The sequence below is a fragment of the Ciconia boyciana genome, chromosome 5 (genome assembly GCF_034638445.1).
Source record: "Ciconia boyciana chromosome 5, ASM3463844v1, whole genome shotgun sequence".
Lineage (NCBI taxonomy): Eukaryota > Metazoa > Chordata > Aves > Ciconiiformes > Ciconiidae > Ciconia > Ciconia boyciana.
In genome coordinates, this window is record NC_132938.1 from 29,789,016 (window position 1) to 29,800,200 (window position 11,185).

The 11,185-nt window shown below is 42.4% G+C and overlaps 1 protein-coding gene across 1 annotated transcript; it reads left to right on the forward strand.

Annotated features, from left to right (window-relative positions):
- The first annotated feature begins 6,367 nt into the window (after positions 1-6,367).
- Positions 6,368-10,984, forward strand: NIPAL1 (NIPA like domain containing 1). The gene is made up of 5 exons (XM_072862242.1): positions 6,368-6,542; positions 7,657-7,713; positions 8,175-8,265; positions 10,078-10,238; positions 10,380-10,984. The coding sequence occupies exons 1-5, from the start codon at positions 6,368-6,370 to the stop codon at positions 10,982-10,984; spliced, it is 1,089 nt and encodes a 362-aa protein (XP_072718343.1).
- Positions 10,985-11,185: the final 201 nt, after the last annotated feature.

Below are 11,185 nucleotides of genomic sequence, written 5' to 3' on the forward strand. Positions count from 1 at the left end.
ATATTTAGGCTAGATATTCAGTGCTTCCATTTTTATTGAAAAACAACAATTGAAGTCAGTGCTTGCTTAACAGTCAGTTTCAGCAAATCTTTCATTCATTGCATAAGTAACAGAATTTTAACATAACTTCTCTCTTGCATTTTCCATGCATTTAATGGAAAAAATTAGTCCAATATCCCAGAAAGATATAGCAGGGTTTCATAACATCCTTATTTCTCTTTTGAAGAAATGCGAACTGCCACAAAATTGCTTTGACTGTTGGTCCATGCATATTGTTACGTCATACACAAAAGGGCTGACCTGTGCTTCGCCATAGCTGGCATAGCTCCACTGAAATAAGTGGGGCTGTGCTTATTTGCATTAGCTGATGATCCAGGCATTGCTCTAAATCATAGGTGCCATTTTGAATGGCCAGCTAGCATCTTTTTCCTCTTTATGTCAGATGATAAAATTGTATATCAAGACTTTATTTGCTTTCCCATTTGACCTTTGCATGTCATCCAAAATAAAGAAAAATATATCAATGTTGATAAAGTACTTTTAGTAGTTTCTTTCTTCCTGGCATTGTCTCAAAGTCCTTTGAAACTAGTTGAGTATGCAAGGTACTATAGATCATCAGTGAAGTATACACACAGGAAGTATAGTCGCTCCCTTCTGTAGTTATATCATAGATTGCACTTGCTTTACATCTGTCCATTGACTTGGATTGTAAGCTATAAGTTTTTTGTGACTTCATATTTTTTCTCAGAAAAAAAGAGTTTCATAGTGTTTTCACAGTTTATTGCAGATTTAAAAACATGAAGCATGAGCTATATAAAGATTTTCAACCAAGAAACAAGTACGTGTATCTCAGATTAAGTATTTTATTCATTAATTGAAAACACTTTGATGTCCATGGTCTGCTATAGGAGTTGGCCTGTAGAGAGGCAGATCTGCAGCAGTGTTAACCACATTGTTTCTTGGTATTGTTGTTCTGGGTACTGCGCCGCAGTGAAGCCTTGACCAGCAGGTCAGCGAGAGCTGTGCCAGGGGAAGCGGTGGTCTTTGGCAGCTCAGCCTCTCCGCTGCTTCCGCAGGCTCTTGCGGATGTCACCACCTCCCTTCTTCTCTGCAGATCTGCCAACTGAGTCACTTGCAAGACTGACATTTCATGTGCTTCAGTCAAATTGCAGGAAGCTGGAAAAATTGACACATTTTGACAGAAACAGAGGTGTGAACATGCAGAGTTGACAGATCTGAGGGGGCACAGAACAAAACCAGGAGTTAGGAGCAGAGTGCTGCAGACATGTGTCTGTCCGTATACATGGTTTTATGCTATGGGCATGCTTATGTTGTACAAGAAGATGGAAGTTTGCTTCCAAATTTTCAGATTGTGCTTTAAGATTTTAATTTAACTGTTTTAAATACTATTTAAAATTATTACTCTTCTGTAGCAGTAATCTGTGTTTTAGATACGTTAAAGCAGAGAAGTCAAATTCCTTTTATAAGGCAACCTGCACTCGGTTCAGGCCACCTTCCATAGAAGTTCTCATAATGTAGACGTTGTAAAGATAAAGTGGATAGGTAATTAAATGCACAAACCCAAATGCAATGCTCCTTTTCTCCTAACATACTGTCTATATGTTATATAAACTGTTTATGTCAAAAAATAAATACAGAAATAAAAAATGAGACTAAGACATTGAAACTGATCTCTCGGTTTAACCCCAGGACTGCAAAGTCAAGGATGCCTAAGGCAGGGCAAACCGAGTTATTTTGCTGACACCATCACCATATTTCACCAGTCTGCACCAGAGCTAATAAACTTTGCAAAACCAAAGATTATTAGTTTAGGTGCTGTGCTGCAAAGCATGGTTACAACTCTGCTAGACTGGAGGCAGCATGTCCCTGTGGTGCTCTGTGGAGGCGTGTTATATTCATAGCTCAGTTTGGCTCCAGTTTGGGGAGCTCTTGTGCATGCTAAAGGTCCTCAGACTATCCCAGGAAGTTTGCTGGGTAACCCTAGGTTAGCATGGGATGGCTTATTAAGCCATACATTTTGTAAATGTATGTTGCTTAACCACGTGAAAAACAAGGGCTTAGACTTCTACCTCGAAACTATTGATTGGGTAACTAAGATAATTGGTTTTTATGACACCCTGGAGCCTGTTCAACCAGAGGGAGTCATCTACAAGACGATTTCTACTCCTGGAGTCCTGCGTGCCCGTTCCCCGTCACGACGCGCCCACAGGCGCAGCGGGGATGCCGCCTCCACCTCCTCCTGCCCGGCCGGGGGCCGGGGGGCGGGCGAGGGGGCGCGCCCAGGTGCGCCGGGCCTCGCCCGGGCGGGCGGAGCCGCCGCCACCGCCCGCGACGCTGCGGAGCCCGCGGAGGGGGCTGCCCGCAGCCATGGGGCACCGGCAGGCGCTGCCCGCCCGCCCGTCCTGCCGCACAGGTCAGTGCCTGCGCGGGCGCGGAGGGGGAGCCGGGAGGCGCGGGGGGGTGCGCGGCACTGCGCGCGGTGTGCGCTGGCTGCGCGGCGCTGGGGGGAGGCGCGCTGGGGACGCGGCGCTGCGCTGCGCGGAAGGTGCGCGGGGGCGGCGCGGCGATGGGCGGAGGTGAGGGTTCGGGACGTGCGCGGCGCCGGGCGCCGCTCCTCCAGCCCCCTGCGCCCGCACCGCCGCAGCGGCTGTCGTGACTCCTGCGTACGTAAGCCTTTGCTCCGCCGTGACGTCCCGCAGTTGTTTTCCGAGGAGTGCGGCGCTGCTGGCGGCGGGGAGGCTCCTGCGCTTCTTCTCCCGTGGCTGGCTCGTGCCCAAACCCTCTTTTCAGCATCTTTTGTGCATTTTTGTGAATGGGGGTGCGCCGGGGAACGAATCCTTGCCGCTTCTCAGTGCACCGACTTTCGGCCCCAGTAGCCAGGCCTCGGCGAAAGTGGGCTTGGTATTTCCCGGGTGACCGAGAAAGGCGTTTCATGCCCCTGCCAGGTGTGAGCTGGCTCGTGAGCACCATAAAAATGGTCAAATTACATGTCTAATCAAAGCAAAGAGTTTTCCAGATGACTTAGGACCAGTATCTTCAGTGGCAGGATACAAGCGAAGCTGGCTGTCACTAGCAAACCGCAGGGTACGTTAGTCCAAGGCTTTTGCAAGACTGCAAGTTGAGATCGCTACAAGGAGCGTGTAGTACCGGGCTGGCTGATCTACCCAACTCGGATAATATTGAGGTGTTTGAGAAAACATTGTCGGATTTAGCTGAATCATAAAAACACTTTAGAAGTTACAGCAGTGTCCGCCTGAACTCAGACTGGTTTCCTGTTGTGATCAGCCTTGAGTCAGAGCTGAGAGAGTTTATTTTTGCAAGGAGGGGTTCTGCTGACAGGTTCATGTTTGTTGGCGTTTGGAAGTGGGAGGTGAAACTAGCTTAGCTACAGAAACTGGGTGCTGAGCAAGCCAGGCGGCCTCAGAGATTTGTCACCTTCCTCAGTCCTTCCAGGTAATCTTTAGACTGGTCACAGTGGGGAATAAAGTTATAGTAATTCCTGGATCAGCCTCCTCTTCCCAGCTCTCAGGCGGTTCTTTGATCAGTGGAGTGACATACCACTTCACATGCAAGTGGAACAAATGACACATTTTTTAAAACTAGAAAAAGCTTCTCAGCACAATAAACAGCGATCACAACCATCCAAAATTACTCTTCTCAGCTGGCAGACAGAACAGGCGAAAAATCCAACGTCTCTTTGTCAATGTGAGCAAAGATTGTATTTCAGAAAGGAGAGAAGCATCCTGTAGCAGTCACTGAGTGACTTGCTACAGATGGCATGATTAAATTTTCATCATTCGATGTCATAAAGTCAGCTGGGGAATAGAAAACTTAAGAATCAGTAGAAAAAGTAATAGTAGTCTCATATGGAAGGGAATAAGCCTGCCGTTCATCTCCAGCTAAATGAAAGTACACCATTCACAAAAAGGGGGAGAAGAGTGTTACTTTCTTCACTTTAGAAACCCAACACACTGATAGAAAGCTGCCTTTACCGTTGCAGGTAGCTAAAAGACCATACTTACCAAGAGTTTTTGTCTTGATGCTTTCTTTTGATTAAAGGCAAGAACTGTTGCTGCTTCTCACATAAAGCCTGTAGTAGCTGAGTGGTGGTAGTTACCACCATCGCCAGTTGGGTTTAGCATCATTATAAGGTATTGAGAGCTAAGGGATTTCATTCACTGGCAACCTCTCCACTTTTTTGCCTTGCCCTGATGTGTGTTAGCTAAGAAAAACATTTATGCTTAAAGGACTTCTCTGTAATTTTCTTGTAATTTAATCTTTCATAATTATGTCAAAACTTAAGTATATGCAAAATTTTCTTCTTCTAAGACTATCCTAATACTTTAAGATTTTAAAATACTTTCAGATACAGATGCAAATCCCATTTCTTTTACATTATCCAGTTGCAACTTCTAGTAATGATAAGATGGCAGAATACTACCTGTCCTACACACTATGCAAAAGTAGTTTCATGTAGTTGTAAATTCTTTAAGATTTTAATCTTCAGCTGCAGAATATGGACGTAAGCCATCTTGTGGGACCATTTTTATGAAGTCTGGCTTAGCAATACAAAACAACTCCTGTTATATAGAAAGTCTCTTGGCAAACAAGGAAATGTGATTGCACAGTCCAAAAATCAAATGATAACTTACTGTAGTGTGTTTGTTGTACGGTATGGCACAGGACAACTGGGAGCAGGTATTCATTCTCAGTTCCTTACTTGTAAAGAGCGGTATGTCCCAGTGTTAGTATCAGCATTGTCAGCTGCAAATGAAGACATGCTGTCAAATTTCATACCATTTTTAATACTTCTGATATTTTAAATATTCCTTCCTAAACAGTATTAGGTGAGTTATCCAAGGCTGCTTATTGTTAATTGTGCAGTGAAGTACTTTTGACAGAACATTAATATTTCCAGAGCTTAGCTATGAACAGATTCAGAGGCACATCCTTTTCTACCAAGTCTCCAAGTGTTTTTTTCAGTTAGGAAAAAAAAAAAGTGAGTGTATTACTGATGTTGCCACTCAGCAGGATGAATCCTTCATTTGTCATTTTAATTACAGGGGAAACATGGAAAGCAAAATTATTTGTTGCATCCAGTGCTTTATATGAATCACAATGGACTGAGCTTTTGTACTTCTGCATCTTCTGTTTCATATTTTAACATTGTCTTTGCAATAAAACCTTTCTTTCCAAAAAGGCTGTCCTTTAAAAGCCCTTCCAGCCTAGATTCTCTGATCCACTCTGCGTGCTGCAGTCTACCGTGAGAAACTGTGAAACATCCGCCTAGACTACTGAGCCCTCTTGCAGCATTGCTGCCTGTCCCCTGCTTCGCCATGCAAAATAACTACTCCTTTTGTTCTTGGAAATGCAATACCTCTTCTTCCTTTAAAAAAGACGTCTAGGCTGATGGCAATGACGTCATTCCCACAGGCTGTCGTTGTAGTGATGCTGATAAGGCTTGGCTGGCGGAGAGTGTGAAGCTTCAGTCTTAGCTGAGGGTCACCCGGCCCTGCAGTTGGGTTGCAGGGATAGCCAGGGGGACTGTCCCTTGCAGGCTGCGGTCTTCCTCCAGCTAGGGGTTGTTGAGGTTAGATGAAAATTGCTGTACGTTGTAATGAGGCCTCCACCTCAAAGTTTTGTGATTGGTTAAAGAAGACTGGCTCACACAGTAGTCACTGAACAATTTTCATAAAACGTATTAGTACCCATATGCAGCAAGGGTTTGCTCCCTATATAGATTTTTTTTTCCTTCTCTTTTTTTATTTGTTGTTTCCAAATATCAGCTACAAATGTAGAAGCAGAAGCCTGGAATAACAGCAGGCTTACTCTGGCAGGCAAAGTCTGAAATCATGGATTTGGCTCTATGTTCGTGTTTCGGGGATGTGGTCCCTGCACAACACAAACGAACCCTTTCTTCTTGAGGTTTCAGGTTAGCTTTTACGATTTCAAGTTGAATTTTACATTGAAGATAATATTTTATTGTTGCATTCCTTGGTTCCCCTAATTGCTTGACTGAGCCAATTTAGTGCAAAAGGTATGTATAAAATAAGGCATGCACCTGTGAATAACAGGGGTGGGTAATGACCTGGGGCAGCATTGTGTATGTGACGTGGATTTTGTGAGTTATTTGCGTGGTCAGAAATGACAGTTGCTCTGGGAAGATGTGGAAAGGAGTGAGCAGAGCAAGGATGGGGCTCCTTCAGAGCTGTGCCTGGTTCATTAATCACTTGTCCTCCTTTTTCTCCTCCCAGGTGCTGTGCTCTCTTTTGCTTGTCATGACTCCTGCCAAGCATGGTGCCAGATCATCAATGTGTCTGAATCCCGCTCCTCTCTCCTTGCCTCTATGGACGGGACTCTCAATGAAATGAACCGGAGCGTTTCTGCGCCTGCTGGAAGCAAATATCGCCTCTACGTTGGCTTGGCTTTGGCGATAGGTTCCAGTATCTTTATTGGTTCTAGTTTCATACTGAAGAAGAAAGGACTTTTGAAACTGGCAGACAAAGGAGTCCCCCGAGCTGGTAAGCGGTGGTGCCCTCCTTGCTCCTGCTGGAGACCCAAACGCCTCTGTTATAACTCAGCAAAATCAAGGTTCGAGTCACAGATCACACGTTTAAAACCATCGTAGTTCAAAACCATCATCCTTTAATGGTGATCAGAAGTCCTGTCTTGGCTAGGGATGGAAGTACGGTGTGATTACAGGGACTGAGATTTCAGAATTCTTAGGGCTATGGGGGCAGTGGTGGGTATTAAATATAGTGAGCTGGTGATATTTCCTCCTTGACAACAGTTAATACCAAATAAAGTTTTCCCTTTGTCCTACCCTTCAAAATGCCTTTCTCTCTCTTTTCCCATCTTTTTTCCTCCCTCATTTGAGATGGAAAGTCTTAAAATGGTAACTAGATTTAGTTATTTTTTAAAAAAAGAAAGTGCAATACTTACTACAAAAGTTTCTACAGTTAGTACAACTATTCTTCCATCAAAGTCAACAGATGAAGAGCTAGAAAAATGTGGAGAGCTTTTAAAAAAGCCATTGGACTAATTTCATAATTCCCTTTGCAGGGATTTAAATACATAGCATCAGCAGTTTGTCTTTTGTTTGTTGTGTTTGTTGCAATATACTTTTTCAGAGAATTTGGTTATTTGGAAAAAAAAAAGTGTTACTGAATGTTCAATATACTACGTTTTACTGAATGTCCAATATACTATGTTCTATGTAAAAAAAAATTAAAGCATGCAGTGGCATTTTTCTTTCTAATTTCTCTCAATTTAAAGTATAAGCAGAGTCAAAATGCAGCTGACTGTGTATGAATATATTGGATCTGACCTGAGAAAGCACTTTGAAGCCTTTTTAAGCTCATCAGCAATCTTCATGGACATTTTACTTTTGCTTGGAACTTTCCCTCCATGTGTATTTAGTCAAATACCATTTTTCAGAAGTCCAAGTCAAATAGTAGTACAGCGATTAATAAAAAATGTCAGTCAAAGTCAAACGAAATATTCTTCATGTCACAACCAGATAACATGCTCATTCAGTACTTTGTGGGACTAGATGCAAATATGAAGCTGTGGTTTTGTTTATTATAATAAGGTGATCTCTTTCTTCTAAGATGAGATTATTTTTTCTGCTTTCAGGACAGGGTGGATATTCTTACTTGAAGGAATGGCTTTGGTGGGCTGGATTGCTATCAAGTAAGTCACTTCTTTCCTCTCAACCTATATGTAAATGCTACATAAAGCAGACTGTTTTAAATAAATTTATTCCCTGATTTTTAACTCCCCTCACTTAAAAGAAATGTCTTTGCAATCACCTTTATGACAGAAGCTGTTCTGATATCCCATTTCTCAAATACTGTGTTTGCTCTTTGGAGCTCTTTGCAGAATAACAACTTTTTCTTTAATATCCAGTCAAAAAGCAATGGGATTGAATCTCTCCAGCTTCTAGGAGTACTTAGGGGAAAAGTATTTAATTTTCTTCAGCCTTTATTATGTCCACAGGAAGTTAGATAATTTTGAAAGGAAAATTTGCATATATAGTGTAGAAAATATAAACAAAAATCTTTTTTCTATCGTAGCTATCGTACAAAGTATTTATAATAGTATGCCTTTTATTACCCCCCTTCAACCTGGTTCAAATGTTCTTTCTTCTGCAGTGGGATTAGGAGAAGCTGCAAACTTTGCTGCCTATGCCTTTGCACCTGCAACCTTAGTTACCCCCTTGGGTGCACTGAGTGTTCTCATAAGGTTAGTACAAACTGGAAGCAAACCTTGACAAATGAGCCGTTCACTGCGTGAGAGAAAAATACTGTCTTTGGCTGAAAGTAGAGAATTTTAATAAGAAAACTGAAAAGCAATACATGGACAAAAAATGCTTTTTGTTCCTGGGTGGAAAGATCCTTTACTTATTTCCAACTGAATTTTCTGGGTAGAGAGAATGAGAAGTCTTGTTACAAAGACTAATATAATGCTTTCCCAACAGCCTTCCACCTGTAGTATAAAGTATGTCTTATCAGCATATACCAGGTATACTGCTGATGTACAGTGGTAAAAGGCTGTAATTTATCTCTTCCTACAGAACTGAAGCTTTCTTAAAAAGTCTTATCCTGTTCTTCAGTTGTGACAAAACTTTACAAGAAAATACAGTATTATGTATTTTCATAATACTAGAATGTTTTCAAAAACATTTCTTTTCTATAGGAGCATAATTTCATATTAAGGCACACTTACTAAGCATTTTGAGTTTGTTTGGTCTTTTCCCAGTCCTTCTGGAAAGAAGGCAAAGAAAATTTTAGCTTTTTTAATATCCACAGTTAAAATCTGTGGTTCTTTTGAAATATGATGCCCTTCAAACACTCATTATTTCCTATGTATGAAGAAAGAAATAATTTCCAAGTACTTAAGCACATACATTAATATCGCTATTACAGAAGCAGAAAAGACATGGATTATGCTTATAACAAGCTTCCTGGGAAATAATTTATTAGCAAAATGGAATTATTGTCTTGTAAATGTGAAACTCTTATTTTTAAGACCCGAGTGTACTATACAAACCATTGTGTTTAAAACTAACCTGGGCCACATTTTTTGTTTGTTTGTTTGTTTTTAAAAAGATGCTTGCGTAATCTAACTGCTAAAAATGCAGCCGTTCTGTCATAGCAAAACCAGTGTAACTGTCACCTACAGATGTGCTGGGATCAGCATGTAGGTAGATGCAGACTAGCTGGCTGCCTGGCTGCTGCTTCTCAAAACAGCTTGAGTTTTAAGGCCCTCTCCTTTGATGTGGATAGCAATCTTTCCAATTTTCATGAAACAGAGAGGTCGTGAGAACTTCATGTCAGTGAGCTCCTTACCCTTGTGCGAAAAAATAGCTGTAATTTGATCAGTGGGTTGAAAAACTATTAGTGAGCGTGTCCACACACTGTTAAGCCTGCGTCTGTGCCTAAGGTTGTGCTCTAGCTGGCTAATCGTGTGCCCTGTGAGGTGGGCTCATTTGGGCCATGTTATTATCCTTAGGTTAAATCTTAAACCCCTTGGAGAGCCTGGGGTCAGTCCTCTTCGAAGGGGGAGACGTGCCTTCTCTGTGTTTTAGGGGGAGTCCTGGCAAGCCAGGCAGAAACTTTGCCTGGGTGGGAGAGCCTGGGGAGGGATAAGGAGGAACAGTTTCCAAAACTTGTGTGTGTTGGTTCTAATGGCAAATGAAGTGCTTTAAACCATTTGTGGAAGAAAATAACAGCTTATGTGGCCAATCTACAGGTGTGTGAAAGTGCATACCCCTGACCCAGGCAATCGGTAATGAGAAGTTCCTTGAGCAATTTGGACCCCTTACAACCTGGAGGGGAGGGATCAGGGTTGCTAAGCCCCCTAAAACCTGACCTGACCTTCTTGGTCCTGACCAATCTTCCTGCAAAACTCCTTAAAATTTGATTGTTTCAGGCTGGTTTCCCATATATCCAAATTCAAAAGAGGTTTTGAATTACTGTCATGTTACACAGGAAGATTTTGAATGTCTCGTGTGGCTGGTGGAGCTGAACCTTTTATTTATATTTTGCCAAACAGTGCTATATTGTCATCCTATTTTTTAAATGAGAAGCTGAATATTCATGGAAAGCTCGGCTGTGTACTGAGCATTTTGGGGTCAACAGTCATGGTTATTCACGCCCCTGAGGAGGAGGAGGTCACCTCTCTAGATGAGATGGAAAGAAAGCTGCAAGATCCAGGTCTGTATGCAATTGCAATGAACTTGTGCTACAGTTCCCAGGGAAGTGTTCAGGACACTGGATAACTTAATGTGTACTTGGATGTAGTCTGGTATTTTCTCTCATGCGCATTACTCTTCTTCCCTTTCCTCTTTCTTACAGCGTTTGTTACGTTTGTTGTTCTCCTAGCAGTTGTTGCCCTTGTGCTGATTTTTATCGTGGCTCCAAGGAGAGGTCAGACAAATATACTGATCTACATTTTAATTTGCTCACTCATTGGTGCCTTCTCTGTCTCATCTGTGAAAGGCCTGGGCATTGCCATTAAACAAATGCTGGAGCAGAAGCCAGTTTATCGACATCCATTGGTTTATGTTTTGGTGGGCACCTTAATGCTCTCAGTCAGCACTCAGATCAACTATCTCAACAAAGCGTTGGACGTGTTCAATACATCTCTAGTGACTCCTATTTATTATGTGTGTTTCACCACAACGGTTGTGACATGCTCCATCATCCTGTTCAAGGAGTGGAGTAGTATGGACCTGGGTGATATCATTGGAACCCTGAGTGGATTCTGCAGTATCATCATAGGCATTTTTCTATTGCACGCTTTCAAAAATACTAGTATCACCTGGAGTGAGTTGATGTCTACTGTTGCCAAAGAACCATCATTACCACACCGTGAGTACGAAACCTGTCACACTTTACTGGAGAGCATGGAAGAGCCAGCTTTGGCATACGAGGAGGACAATGTTTTATTCAGTCAATGAAACTCTCAAGCGGCGTTCATCATTGAAGTATCATGAATTGCAGACTCAGCCCACCTGTGTCTACCAGAATGCTCTTCTTTTTCTGCAGTCCTCTGGAAAACCATTTCTAAGGCCAGTTAAGTGTGGGCCACTCCTCTGTGCCAGCTGTTCATAGTAATGAATGAAAATGTTCAATAATTAACATGACAGACAGAAACCTGA